We start from the raw sequence: 14,987 nt of genomic DNA on the forward strand, positions 1-14,987 counted from the left end.
CACCACAAGGCAAGCTGTGGTTTTACCTGCATAACCAGGGAGAAGACATGAGGAAAAGGGATGGAAAATCCACCTCTGCCCCAGCAGCAGAAGTGAGCGAGTTGAGAGAAAGGACAACCACTGCAGGAAATTCTTCAAGGATAAATGCTGCTCCAGTTACCAATGGGCAAGTCCTCAGACAAAACAGAACAGATGATGTTACTTCTGATCCTCCTGAAGGGTTCTCCAAGTCATATTTACAAGAAGTGAGCAAAGACTACCATGACCAGGACTAAAGAGGCCCTGCTTCTAGACAGGTGGAGGAAACGGACAATCGGATCTACCGGACTGTGTAGATCCGATGGCACACCAGACCCACAAGAGCATAAGGCTTTAGTTGACACCTGCACAAAAGGTACTTTGATACCATCGAGAAATGAAGGGGCAGAATCCATCTCTGTTTCTGGGGTGACAGGGGGATCCCAACAGCTCACTGTACTGGAAGCTGAAGTCAGCTTGACTGGGAAGGAATGGCACAGACACCCCATCGTGACTGGTCCAGATGCCCTGTGTACCCGTGGTATAGATTACCTCAGGAGAGGGCATCGCTGGGCTTTTGGGATAGCTGCTGTGGAGACAGAGGAAATTAAGACGCCTTGCCTGGTGTCTCAGAGGACTCTTCTGCTGTGGGACTCCTGAGGGTCTCAGAGGACTCTTCTGCTGTGGGACTCCTGAGGGTTGAAGAGCAATCGGTACTGATAGCCACAGCAACAGTGCACCCTCAGCAATACCACACCAACCGAGACTCTGTGACTCCCATATGTGAGATGATCCATGAGCTGGGGAGCCAGGGGGTGGTCAGCAAGACTCGCTCCTCCTGGCACCCCGACTGCCAGGGCTGAACTGGATCTTCCAAGGGGAAGCCCCTTCCACACATCATACCACTGATGCCATGGGGAGCAGGTGGATCGCTCTCATCACACAGTGAGCTTGGACAGGAAACCCCAGTTGCCCAGAGATCCTGAAGATCATCAGGAATTGGTCGGAATTTTGGATTACCATTATCAGAGGAGGAGGTGATGTGGTCGGGAGGCCCCACCAAATAATCAGCTACGAGAAATGAAAGGTGACATGCTCTCTTTGCTGACAGCACCTGCTGCATTGAAAATGGAAAGCTTCCATATGGAGCCCTACTTGGTGAGTTGCAGAAGCTTGTGAGGGACAAGGTGGATCAAGTCAGGTTGCAAAGCTGAAAGCTGTCCACCTGGCGTTAGATATCACTGACTGAGAGAAATGGCCAGTGCTTTACTTCTACAGTGACTTGTGGATGGTGGCAAATGCTCTGTAGGGGTGGCTGGACCGATGCAAAAAGGCCAGTTGGCAGCGCAGATGGAAACCCATCTGGGCAGCTGAATTGTGGCAAGACGTCACGGCCTGGGCAGAGAAGCTGGCTATAAAAGTATGTCATGTAGATGCACCTGTACCCAAGAGCTGAGCTACAGAACAGCACAACAACAGACAGGTGGGTCTGGCTGCCAAGATTTAAGTGTCTCAGGTGGATCTGAGGGTGAATTATTTCTGGCTTGGTGGGCCCATGATGTGGCAGGTGATAGGGGAAGAGATGGGATTTACAGATGGAGTTGCAACCGAGGGTTGGACTTAACCGGGGACAACATCTCCCAGGTCATCCATAACTGTGAAATGTGCTGCAGTCAAGCAGGGCCAAGCAGGTGGTGTTCCTCTGTGGTGTGGTAGATGATGGCTGAAATATAACTATGGGGAGGCCTGGCAGGTGGATCACATCACACTTCCACAAACCTGCCAAGGCAAGTACTATGTGCTGGCAGTGGTAAAAACAACCACTGGGGGCTGGAGATGTATCCTGTGCCTCATGTCTCTCCCCAGAACACCATCCTGGGCCTGGAAAAGTGAGTCCTGTGGTGACACAGCCTCCCAGAAAGGATTGAGTCGAACAGTGGGACTCATTTCAAAAATAGCCTCATGGACCCCTGGGCCAGAGAGTTTGGGATGGAGTGGGTGTGTCACATTCCCTGTCATGCACCAGCCTCTCAGAAAACTGAACGGTACAATGGACTGATAAAAACCACATTGAAAGCAGTGGGTGGTGGGACCTTCAAACATTGGGATCTACATTTAGCGAAGGCCACCTGGCTAGCCAACACCTGAGGCTCTACCCTTTGAGCTGGGCATACCCAACCAAAACCTCCCTGTGCTGTAGAGGGGAATAAAGTCCCCATGGTGCACATGAGGAATATGTTAGGGAAGACAGTTTGGATTAGTCTCAAGCAAAGGCAAACCCATCCATGGGATCATTTTTGCTCAAGGACCTGGGTGCACTTGGTGGGTGATGCAAAGGGATGGGGAAACACAATGACTACCTCAAAGGGATTTGATTTTTGTGTGAGAACAGTCCCTAATGTTGGATTGTACTGGTTGCTGAATGACACTCTGCCATAACTACCATGAACAGTGAGGATGGGCTGCTCCAGATACAGCAGTCAGGAGCTCCTGATGCAGCTTGCAACCAGCCAAGGGCACAACAGCCCTCCTGCCCTGGAAGATGTCTAGCATAGATAGAACCCACAGTCATGGACTATATGAACTCAACAGAAATTTTGGAGTGATGGCTATTGACTATGGAAATGATACCTGTGCTTGTATAGGTACATATATATATATATATCTGTATGTATTTCACTGGAAAGTGTAGGATTTGGGCATATGTACATGGTATAGAGTAAGTGGTGATGAAGTCTTGGTTCTGTCCAGGACAGGGTTAATTTTTGCAGTAGCCAAAGGGGGCAAGGCTAAGACCCAAAGCTTATTCATGTCATTTTCCAGGGACATGGAAGCGGTTCCTTCTGGTGGAGTAAGCATGGCAGAGGGAGCAGTTGGGTAGCACCAGTTTTCTCTGTTACTGATGGTGTAGCTGTTACTGTTTCTTTTCTTACTCCATTGCTGTTTTCAGTAAATTGTTCTTATCTCAACTTTTGTGATCTTTACCCTTTGTGCCTCTGATTCTCCACTTCAGTCACCTGCAGAGCGAGGGGGAGTGGGAAGTGAGTGAGCAGCACCTAGTTTGGAGTGCTTCTAATGGGAACACTAAATTGGGGAATACCATTCCTAAACCACCACATGGAGATAACAGCATTTCCATGCACTGGGGACAGTGGGGACAGCATCTACTTGTCCCCCAGTGCTCTTGCAGGTGCTTGCTACAGCCTGTTCTCTCTTCCCAACTTCTCGCCATTCCCTGGACTCCCACAACTCCTGCAGCAAAGAGCACCAATTCCCAGATCTGCCATTCCTTCCTGGCCCTCTGAGGTGTCAGTGGCTCAAGGGGCATACGAGAGAAAGTATCTGGCAAGGAAGAATCAGGAGGAGAGGAGAGAGACAGGGAACAAAAAATTAAGGGGGAATAAGGGAAGAATAAAACCAACTCCCTGCCTGGTTTCTCACCATATTTCTTATTGAACAGGTCCTGGACTTGTTCCCGCAGTGTGTTAGCGATGTCTATTCTGGAAAGCCTGGCATCGTAATTTTCTGTAAAATAAAGAAACAATTATGGACTTCTGCTGGTAAATGAAAAGGCACTCAGTGACTTTTAAGTAATGCCATTTTCTAATTATAGGAAAGTCCTTATCTTGCAATTAGCTAATCTCTGGAGTGGGCTATTCAAAGTCCTTAAAAACAATCTAAACAGAAATATGGGATTTTTTTTCCCCTGCCTGTTTGCTAAGAATAAAAGCCACGTGAAATTGAAGATTCAGTTACGATAATTACCTGTGTTAAAATAAAACACATTTCAAAGCCTCTTGAAAAGCCAAACACTTTGGAAAGGCTCCATCCCTGCACAAACCCTTGCAGGTCCCCAGGGCCCAAGAAGGGATACCTGAGCAGGGCAGCACTTGCCCACCCAGCCCACTGGCTTCTCGCCATCACTCCTTCCCCCTTGGGAGCCACCACGCTGCTGCCAGCACAGGCTGAACTGGAGTGGCATTTATACAAACATCACCACCCAGGTGGAAAAAAAACCAGAAAAGGCAAACGCTGAAGTTTGGAAACTTAATTATGCAACTCACAAGGTCAGACAGGGAGATAAGCAAAGTGGGTTAATTAGGGCACCATGCAGAGCACTTCAAGCTTGGACCTGTGGGACTGCCTGTCCCGGCCATACATTTTCTCTTCTGGTTGCCTATGCACTCATCCCACCTCCTTCTCTCCTTCCTCCCAGCCTTCCCTTGAACTTCTGTCAACCCACCAAGCCCCAACACCCGTGGCACTCCCTTCCCTCGTCTGTTTGTCACACATAGCCCCTGCAGTGGGATAGGGGCTCTGCCTCAGCCCCCACGATGTCTCCAGCCCCCCACCTTGAAAGCCCTGTCTCTTCACAGCGTCCTCCATCAGCACCTCGCTCGAGTCCCTCTCGCCGGCGGCTGAGACAGGGGACATAAGAGGAATTAGGATTCGCAGTGCTGCCAAGGGGGATGTATGGGAAAGGGGCTTTCCAGGCGAAAAACGAGGTGGGGAGGGAAGGCCAGAAAATGCTGTATGAAACCACTCTCTCTCTTCTCCTACCTAGCCCTTAATGGCCCAGCTGCTGGGCATCTGTCAGCCTACCTTTGGCTGCGGGGCTGTCCGATGATGGCTCCTTTATGCCCTCTGCCAGCAGCTCAGGTCTGGAAAAAAAGAGAGAAGCCAAGGGCACATGATTGACCTCCCTGGCCGGTGACACCCTGCTGCTACAGCATCCCCACGACACCACTACTACAGCCACAAACCACTCAACCTGTCTAACACCATTTAAAAGCTCGTGCAATGCAGCAGGAGAACTTTGGACATAGTTTTCACACTGACAGACTCTTTAATGAACAGATGCAGTGCTCCCTGGGATGAGATTAAGCAGGTGATGACTTAGCAGCTTAAGTCAGCAGCTACAGGCTTTGTGGACATGGTCTTGAACATTTCTCAGGGATGAAAGAAGCCATGAATGGCTCCTTTCAACATACAATTGGTCCCAAAAAGTTGGACCTGGGTACCTAATGCTAAAACTGCACAGTGAGGCAATAGCAGGGCTTGTTACAAGCTGCACTGAAGCTGTATCACTAAGAAATGGGTCCAAGATCAGGACAAGAAAAATCCCAAAGTGTGGTTGGGCTGGCGTGGGAGCTGCTTCTCTGACACTGCAAAATCTTCATATTCCCACGCATTAACATTATTTTCTGTTTCAGCCACATTGGTTGTATCAGCAACTGGGGGAGAAACCTCCACAAAATACCTAAGACATCTTAAAATCCATCTCTGCCAGATCTGTTCCCTCTTTCAGGGCAATATTACTGCATTACATGGGTTGGGCTTTTCACAGCCCTCCCATAGGTCTTGTGACATCCTGCCTCCCCAGCACAGAGTAGGCATCTTCCCTAATGTTTGCAGCACTCCATAGGCACATCTGGAACTCAGCTGGAGCTGTTTTATGTAGGAAAACCCTCCAAGGTTCCCAGTCCCTCTCCTTGCCCCACACCAAGGCGCCATGAAATTTAAAAGGCTCTCTCCCCCAGCTTCGGATGCTCCCTGCTGCCATGGCCAAACCTTTGCAAAAGCAGGTTAAAAACCCCAAAAACATCAAGGGACAGATGACAACACCACTGCTGCCTCCAACAGATGGCTTCACCAAGGGAACAACCCTTGCTTCTAATCAAGCAAATTTATTGAAAGTGACCAAGTGATGGATGTTCCCCAGGACATGGCACAGCAGCAGGAGCTCTGAGCAGAAACATCATCCCAAGGCCACTCCACCCACCTTACCTTTTAATGACAAACTGGATGTTGTTGCTCGCCTGCAGAATCTTCTTCAGCTTTGCAATCCCGAAGCAGTTGGGACGGCGCAGTAGGATGCCTTCTGGCAAGCCCACAACAAACAGGTCCTCGGGATACATCAGGAACTTCGAGTAGGGAACTTTGACCGGCTCTGATATTCCTATGGCTTTCGCTGCATGGGGACCCAATCTCATTAGTTTGCTGGACTTCCACGTCAGGTCACAGCAACAGCAACATGGTATGTTGGTGAAGGACTGAAGAGGTTTTGGGGGAGTTTATTGTCACTCTATGCCTGATGGGGATGTCCCTGACACTGCCAGACATGAGATGAGGGAGAGAGCCAGGCAGTCACCCAGAGATGGCTTTTGCATTTGCTATATTATCAGAGCCTGCTTTCCTGTAAAGGCTGTAAGCAGTGGAATCTACATCTAGACCCCCACGGAAATTCCTCTGTTAGGTGAGGGGACAGGGAACATGCCTAGGGGTGCCCCATCAGCCTGTGCAGCCTGGCATGGTGAGGGCTCCCCTTGGTCTGCTAAACATTGCCAAAAGCAACCAAACAGCCAATGCCAAGCAGCACTGTTTGGGCAGAGAAGAAAAACCAGGACAAAATCCCATCAGTGTGGATGACAACTCCCAGTCTGTTATTAAAGCATGGGCTGCAGAGAGGGCCATCACTCTGATAGCTGTTTCAGCTGCACCTCCAGTGCCCAGCCCTGTCTAAGAGCATCCTGGTCCTTATTCTTTTCCTGGTCACAATGGGCTCTACAAGCCCAGCAGATGCAACTCAGCTCTGCCTCCAACCTTTGAGGACTGCCAGGCAGAGCCACATCTCTTGGTCCTACCAGTGGCAAAAATTTCCTGCCAGCTCTTAAAATGCATATGCAACATCATTTGTACTTTTTCTCAGATTAAATACCCTCTCTAAGAAGAGGTGAGCAGAGCATGCTGGGTGCCAGCCCCCACCAGAGGTGCCACCAGCCATCCTGAGTGATGCAATGATCACCTTGAGTGGAAAACCCTCTCTGATATTTTAAACAAGTGATGCAGGAACCACTTTGGACCTTCCCTCTGTGGCAGAAAGGCTGAAGGTTACGGCAGCAATTCCTGGGCTGCAGTCAGTGAAACAGCATTGAGGAAACCAATGGGAAGAGCTGCAATAACAAGGCCTGAGGAGATTTCAAATGCATTTGTAAACCCAGCAGACAGCAAATGAACAAATTAGATAGCATTTTCACTCAGCTGGTTTGGAAATGGTAGCTCAGAAGGCCAGCACTCGGCACGATGAACGTGTGCTAATGACCATCTTACCGTATCGTGAGTTGAACAGAATTTCAACTTGTTTCCTTAAATGACTTAAAACGTCCCCTACACCATCTGCAAAAAATAAACAATAGAGAGAACTGGTCTGAGCAGGCAGCTGCTTCTGGGGCAAGCAATGCATGGCACAGGTGAGCAGCCCTTGACCTCTGGCAGAGCCAGTTTTGTGTTATTTGTGCCCCCAAATCAGTGCCAGTCTTCTGGCAGCTGCCTCCAAGCTCATTCCATAGCATGGAAGGGGAGAGATGCACCTGCCACAGAGCTGTGCTAGCAGCCAGAAACAAGAAAAAAAAAACGTAGAAAGGTAAATCCAAGCAAGAGAGGGGAGGACAGAGCCCAGGCACATGGCAGTGCCCTTCTGTGTTGAGGCCTTGGAGGCTGAAGGCTTTGCTGGTAACCCAGGAAGCTCACGAAACCCAACCTAAAAGACATCAGTGTTCACCCATCCTTCCAAAAACCTGCAATGATGAGCGATGCTTGGAGTACATCGTACACTCACCTGATCCCTCTATCTGCTTTTCTTCACATTGAGAGTTCTCGCTTGGCCCCTTCTCTGTCCCTGATGAAGACAAATAGGGTTAGCAGCAGCAGGCACCCACAAAAGAAGACCAGACATGAACAGGAGTTCTCTGGGTGTCCTACAGCTACTCAAATGCTCCCTCTCCTCACTAAAAGTTCTGAACGTGTGTCCCAGCAGAGGCTGGGCTGGTACCAGCATGCCAGAAGTTGCACTGGCAGAATAAACCCAGTGCCTATATACAAGAGGCCTGCCTGCCCTTCATTGTGGGTTCCCTGGGAGAGGAGAGACTCATCAGGAGCAAGGGTAGCCACTGGGCCAGCACACATTCCACAGGTAAATTCCAGGTGTGAACCAGGAAGAGGGGCTGGGGTTTGCAACATGCTGGGGGCTGGGAAGGAGCAACAGTGCCAGAAAAGCCATCAGTTAGTTTTTTGGAGCTCCCAGGCTGGCCTGATTGAGGCCGAGACTCTGGAATTGGGTCCCAGCTGCAGCACTTTGGCTCAGAAATGGTATTTCCTCATTTCTGACACATTGCATTCACACCAGTGCCATCGCACAGTCCCAGATGCTTAATTTCTGGTACCTGTTCCTGCTTCCAGGATGTAGCTTGACTCCTCCGAGGCTACGTGTGTGGGCACCGGGTCATGCATCTCGCCTAAACCAGGTGATCTGTCTGCAGACAAAAACCCACAGGCAACTTTTGTTCTGATGACAGGGGCACACTATTCCCAAAACAGGGCTCAGAAGGTCCTGGCCTATCAGCAAGGACCGAGTGAAGGGCCACCCATTTCAGGGAGCCTCGCACACCCCCCAGAAGCTACTCTGGGGATGCATCTGCCTTCTTCCTCTCTGGAATCACCAAGACCTCATCCCTGAAACACACCCAACCTCTTGGCCTGAGGGAAAGGAGCAAAAGTCTCTTCCTAACCACTGTGGAAGGTGAAGTGCAAAAATACTTCAAAATTATTTACTTGGCTTTATCCTATCTAAATACTCAATTTTGGCTTAAAAAGTTAATGCCGCTTAACTTAGCGGGGGGAAACCATTCCACTGACGCTGCCTCCACAAAGTCACCCCTCTTTGGGTTTCCCTTACACAGTTTGTCTGCCCTCTTCCATTAAACCTGTCTCCCCAGGTGCTAGGCTCTCCAATACCCTCAAAGAACCATCCAAATTCAGCTTTAAATAAAGTTGCAGCTAGTTTAGGTACTTCAATCGGGTCACTTCTGACCTCACGGGATAAATAATCCCAATTTCATAAATTTTTCCCTGTATGTGAGAACCTCTTTTCTATTAGTCCTCTTCCCTGCCCTCAGTTGTATTCCCTCTGCTTAAATTCAATCTTCAAATAAGGTAAAAAAAGGTGGACTCTGGACTTGATATATGATTTCCTTGGCACTGGAGAAATGGTAATTACTCTCCCTCCTCCTCCTCCTACACACCACCAGCTCACCATGTATTCTCTTTCTTATCTGCCAAGTTGAAAATGAAAATGTTTGATGTACCACTATAGCTTGGTCCTTCTCCTTCCCCTATTATTAACCATTCTACACCAATCCTGGAGTGACTCCCCAGCTATCACCTTACTGAGGGGACTGCTACAATTTGGGTGCAACAGAGATTGCGCTGGTGTGGTGGGGCTGGGTGTCACTGATGTCCCCAGCATCGCTCACCCCCAGGAACGTTTGAGTCCTGTTGCTGCCCTTATTCTGGTAAGACTATTAATTAATGATTGCAAAGCACACTGAAAATGCAAACTGCTAACAATTCATTCATTAAACCCTGAGGATCATCCTACCATTTGCTGTGCTGTCCAGGTCAGGTAAGTGGAAAACAACTCTCCCAGTTGCTCTCAAGCACCTCATCTCCATCACCACCCACTGACACTGACCTCTGCAGGCAGAAACGTGGGGAATTTCCAACATAAAATAAACCAAAATAAATCCAACACACTTTCAGCATGGGCTTAATAGTAACCCTGCATTAAGCAGGTTAGACCTGTTCTTATGAACTCTTCATAACCAGGCTCGTTTTCTAAATGAAGGACCTTGTCAAAAGCATCCTGCGCTCAATACCTGGGAACCTCTAAGCCCATGGCATGAAGGAAGGCAGCAAACCAAGCTTGCTTACTCCAAGGGAAAGGCAAGATAAGAAAGCAATGAAGGAGAGAGAAAAAGAACAAAAGGAACCCTAAAACACCTTCCAATCCTACCAGGAAATCTCAATATGCTCCTTAAAAGGACTGCCAGCGAAGGGAGACCATTGCACGTGCACAAGGGAAACTTCAGTGCTGGGAGATGCCCTCCTAACACTCTGATCAAGGCAGAATACTGAGACATGATGCATAGCTCTGCCTGCATAGTGGCCACTGCACACAGACAGCTACCTGGTATGGTGATCTGGATGATGTCCGGCTCCTCTGGTTCAATTTTGATCTGCCTGATCCCACCTAGCTCTCCTGAGGTACCTATGGGGAAAGGCAACAGAAGGCAGTCACCAACAGGATCCAGCAATGCCATGTCTGCTCACCATTGCAGCACCAATGCAGGGAAAGTGTGGTTAGCTGTGACTTCAGTGCCAACTGAGCACCTTGCATCAATCAGGCTTTGGCCAAGTGGCTCAGTGGCGTCAAGGACATGGCACGGAGGTACCCAAAGGGACACCTGCAGGCATGGCTTCTGCAAACAGCTCGGCTGGCAGGAGCTGTTGGTGCCCTTGAACTGGCTGCTGGCCCCTGTTACATCCTCATTTCCTGGCTTTCTTCATTTAAAATGAACAGGGCCACCAACAGGTGTTGGTGGAGACACCGGAGAAGCTGTCTCCAGTGGGTGCTCCTGGCATTTTTAATGCTCCCAAACTCATGCCTGGTGCCTACCCCTATCTGAGAGGGCTGACCGCAGCTGTACCCAACCAGGATGTGACCAGCTGAACCCCAGCAAAATTCAGCCTGGCTGTCCCAGGAAAAGGCTGGCCACAGTGCTCAACCCAGCTTCCTCTACCTCAAGATAAACATCCTCACTTAGGACGGGATTGATCCACTAAAAGGGGCTGAGTCCCGGCTTGCAGCTTGGGCAAGCAAGGCAGCGAGGCTTGGTGTGCTGTTTCAATGGGTCCAAGCTGATAAATCTGGGGAAAAGCATTTCCTTCTCATTCATGGTGCTCAGAACACCGACATAGCTGACTTCCCAGTGGTGGCTTTCAAAGGAATGCAGAGACTGAAGACTTTCCTTAGTTTTGCATTTAAGCAAAGGCTTAAGTCTCGTTATTTCAATTTATGAACTTTTGGGCCCCAGCTGGAGGGTCACAGGGTAAGAGCCTTCACCTCTCCATCTATCAAACGGGGATAAAGTTGTCAGAGAACTGTACTATGGCACAATCAGATGTCATATGTCCAAGTTACTTTGCAGGCATGTTTCTCTAGTGTGATTCCCAGTATCACTGTTTCGCAATAGAAAATGAATTATTCCTCACCTGGTTCACAGCTTTCAGAAACACTACACTTCTCAGACCTGGAAGGGAAGGGCAGACAAGAGAGGTGGTCATGGAGCAAGAAAAGAGAGAGCTTAAAACCCAGTGGTGTGCGTAGGACCAATCCTGGCAGGAGGGGGAAACCCTGCCTTGCATCACAGAGGGCTGCAAGGGCTGAAGAGGTGTCCCCGGGGTCACCCAAAGTCCCAACAGTGGTATGGCATCTATGAATGCAAGGAAAAGCCATGGTCTGTGAGTTTCCCTGCAAATAAGCCCTGGTCCCAAATCTGCCCTGGTCCTGCACCCCCACTGATGGCAGCCCTGCCTCTGGACACCATAGCAGAGGACCACAGCAGAGAGCTCTGGAAAGCAAGAGACATTTTAAGCCTGAAACCTGTTTGGCTCCATCCCTTTGTGACAAAGAGCAGTGAATAAGGTATCATTACAATGTAGTAACTCAGGGAGCTAAAACAAATAGGGAGAAAGAAAAAAAGTCAAGTGATTTGGTAAATATTTACTCTGCTCTAAGCTCTTTTCCCTGAAAACTGGGCACTATCCCAAACTCCCATCTACAGTTAACTTCATGTGCCCAGGAATTTACACAATGTGTTCAGCATACAAATGAGATTATTTTACACCCTCAGGATGTGCGTGCTTTCTGTCTCTCAAACAAAAACAACCATGGCTCCTTGGCAGTAAGGGACTCGAGGATCAGTGTGTAAGACACACTCCTCCATGATGTTGGTCCTTTAGGGGGAAGGAAAACCCTTTTGAGCCAGTGCCATACCCCCTGTTGGCTCAGGAGTGATGTTCAAAAGCACTTTTCACTCACCTAAATCCACTCAGCAGCATCAGCAGAACAGATCACAGAACAAGCCAGGAGTACTCTTGAAATGTTATCCCTAAGTTTGGTATGGGCAAAAAGGATCACTGGTCTAGAAGGTACTGTATGTACTACCCAGGAGCCTTGGAAAGGGTTTTAAACTCTCCCACTTCAGGTCAAACTCAAACTTTCACCAGGGAAATTTGGGAGGAGGGCTTCCCTGGGGAGAACGTTACCCCTCACAGCGTTTGGCCTTTCTCTCAGAGTGTTGGGCACTGCCCTTTTCCTGGAGTAGGGCTCTGACCTGGGTGAACCATTGCTATGGAAATGCTCCTACTAAGGCACAGAGGCTCCTCATTTGCAGGAAGAACAAAGTAAAACTTCCCACAAACCCTCCTTTGAAGCTGAAGATACCCAGAGGGCTGGAGACAAATGCCAGCCCTGTGGACTGGGCAGGTCAAAAGGTCTCTGCCCTCCAAAGCTGTGAGATTTCAGTGCTGAGCACATTGCTGGGCTCACTCGTTGGCTGCTCTAATGCTGCAGGTTCCCCTGCCCAGAGCATACACAGCTTCAGGGAGATGTGGTGGCTACATCCAAGGGGACAAATCTCAAGCAGCACTGGGAAGAACTAGAGGAGACTCCAGACTGTCATAGGTTTATGTCAATGAAGAGTCAAGAAATGAGAGGAACCCAAGAGGAGGAGACAAGCTACGCAGTATCCCCATCCTGAACTGCAGAAGTTACCAATCCCATAGCACAGTCTGCAGCCCCAGCTGGTGGAGCTATGAGTGCTGGGCAGTGAGGCTTTGTGTCAGAAAGGCTGAAGAGCACTTCTCACCTCATCCATAACTGAGCCAGCTATGTGAAGCAAGGCCAGGAGAAGGCTGCTTGTCTGGCACGGTTGTAACAGAAACAGGTACTCTTATAAAAGGCTTCCTGCCCTGCTGAACTCTATGAGCTGACCTTTATTAAATCCACTATTAGTCTCTCTGTGAGCTCTAAAAACAAGCAACGCTTAATTAGCAGGATGCTATTATGGTGTGGGCTGAAGGTGAATCCTTAGCTCATGTTTTAACATCAGAGATGGCTCCAGCAGAGAATCTCAGCCTGCTCAGGCATGGCCCCAATTTTACCAGTTTTGTTCAAAATCAATGATTCAAAACTTTTGACTAGTAAAAGGATGGGGTTGCTTAGCCTACTCCTATGCTAACTGTATCATTGCAATGGGATTTTAGGGAGGCAGAACACATCACCTTCCCACCATGGACCTACAACATCTCCCAGACACTGCAGCTTACTCAGTTACACCCATGGCAACTTTCTGCACCCATTGAACACTGCTGATGGATAAAGCAGTAACCTCCTGCACACGCTAACACTCCCCAGATAACTCTCTCAGAGATGGCACTTTGCAGGAGACAGGGACAGAAGCCCCACTTACCCACTGTTGGCCTGAGATGTTCCCGCCAGGTCCAACACAGCCCCATGGTGTGGCTCAGGTGAAATCTCCCTGGGGGGGCTGGAAGGCTCCAGCTTGGTTGGATCTTTGGTAAATTTGCTTCCTGGTGCCAGATGTGCATTGTGGGTTTGGGGAGGAAAAGCAAAAACAATTAAAAACTGGAGAAGCCAACGATGCAGCCTAGTCCCCTCCTAGTCCCAGAGATGAGGTCAAAGTGGGGAGCAGGTTTGCAAGTGTTACCTACTTGGAAAGAGAAGGGTGCAAATTTAATTGGGTTTACATGTTAAATTACTAGCAAGACATTTGCTTAAACCTCTGCATAACTATGTGTGCGCTGGGAAGCCCCGCCAGGATTAAGCATCTCTGGAAAGGGCTGGCTGCCAGGACAGGGTTCCAAGAGGCAGGGACTGGGGTCAGAAAACCTTGGGCCATGAACCAGTACAGCAGAAGCAAAACCCAAAGTGGGGACAGCCCTGTCCCAAGGAAGGGGATGTGTTGCACTGGATGGGAGCTTCACAAAAGCCAGAGTAGCAGCATGACACAGGCAGCCCTGTCTCATGGCCTCCAAGCCCCACAGACAGTGACACCAAGAAGAACGAAAGCATCCTGTCACCATGAAAAACCTCCTCTCTCTTCCCTGTTCTTCAGCAGCCTGAAAGGAGCTGAAATGAAGCCTCAGCAATGACCTTGGGGATGAAAAAAGTAATCTGAAGGCAGGATAGGAAATAAAATCAGGCAGGGGAAGTGAGCAAAGAGCTGAAGGATGAGGGCTGAGGGAAGGAGAGAATGAGATTACACTGTGAGGCTGCAGAAACTACAGAGGTGTGTTGTTAAACAGCTACTGCCAAAGGCCCTTTGCTGGTCTCAAAGCACCACTGCAATATCCCCACCCTTCAAAAACATATCCCATCCATGGGAACATGAAACCTCTTTCCCTTTGGGTCCAGCCTGCAAGGAAGGACAGGGCTCTAGCAATGGGATCAGCAACAATACAGAGCCTTTAAGACAGTATTTATCTACTGACAGTCCGGAAGGCTCCTTTTAATGTGTGCTTTCTATGGACCAAATCTTGTTCTTGTAGCAGCCGAGCCTGCCTGAAACTGCAACCCAGGGGAGTAGCAAAAATAGGTTTCTGAGCAGTGGTGGGTATTTTAATTAAAGGGTGAGCAAAACTATACAGGAAAGCTTTGGGATACTTTGCAGCTGGCAACTTCAAATACACCTCCACTCAGAAAATAGCGTCTCTGCAGAAATGGCACCTCCTGACTCAGTAGATGTTTTTTCTTTTGCACAGGCTGATGTGCTGATGCAAACCACAAAAAGACAGGTTTAATAGGTTTTGCTTCTGGTAGCCCTGCAGGGACCAGTCAGGAGAGACAGATCTGCCAATCACCCCAGTTCTGCTGGGCTCATTTCCACCTGCAGCTCCCTGTGATGTCACCCCTGAGCTCATGGCACAGTGCTCTCTACCAGCAGCTCCTGAGCTGATGCACATGATGCCTCTCCCAGATACCATGCAGCCATTATGCAAGGAAAGACCAAGCATCCCAAGACACAGTTCAGTGCTCCATCCCTTGGGGA

General features: G+C 49.1%; 1 protein-coding gene across 1 annotated transcript in view; it reads right to left on the reverse strand.

The window, feature by feature from the left end:
- The window catches only part of GTF2IRD1 (GTF2I repeat domain containing 1), a 72,532-nt gene that overhangs the window by 18,218 nt on the left and 39,327 nt on the right, over positions 1-14,987 (reverse strand). The window contains 10 exon segments of the mRNA XM_071574989.1: positions 3,460-3,543; positions 4,371-4,436; positions 4,621-4,679; positions 5,806-5,989; positions 7,129-7,194; positions 7,637-7,696; positions 8,241-8,330; positions 10,043-10,123; positions 11,128-11,165; positions 13,389-13,509. Coding sequence (XP_071431090.1) covers positions 3,460-3,543; positions 4,371-4,436; positions 4,621-4,679; positions 5,806-5,989; positions 7,129-7,194; positions 7,637-7,696; positions 8,241-8,330; positions 10,043-10,123; positions 11,128-11,165; positions 13,389-13,509 — 849 coding nt within the window.

Source organism: Pithys albifrons, chromosome 21 (genome assembly GCF_047495875.1).
Source record: "Pithys albifrons albifrons isolate INPA30051 chromosome 21, PitAlb_v1, whole genome shotgun sequence".
In the NCBI taxonomy this organism is placed as follows: domain Eukaryota; kingdom Metazoa; phylum Chordata; class Aves; order Passeriformes; family Thamnophilidae; genus Pithys; species Pithys albifrons.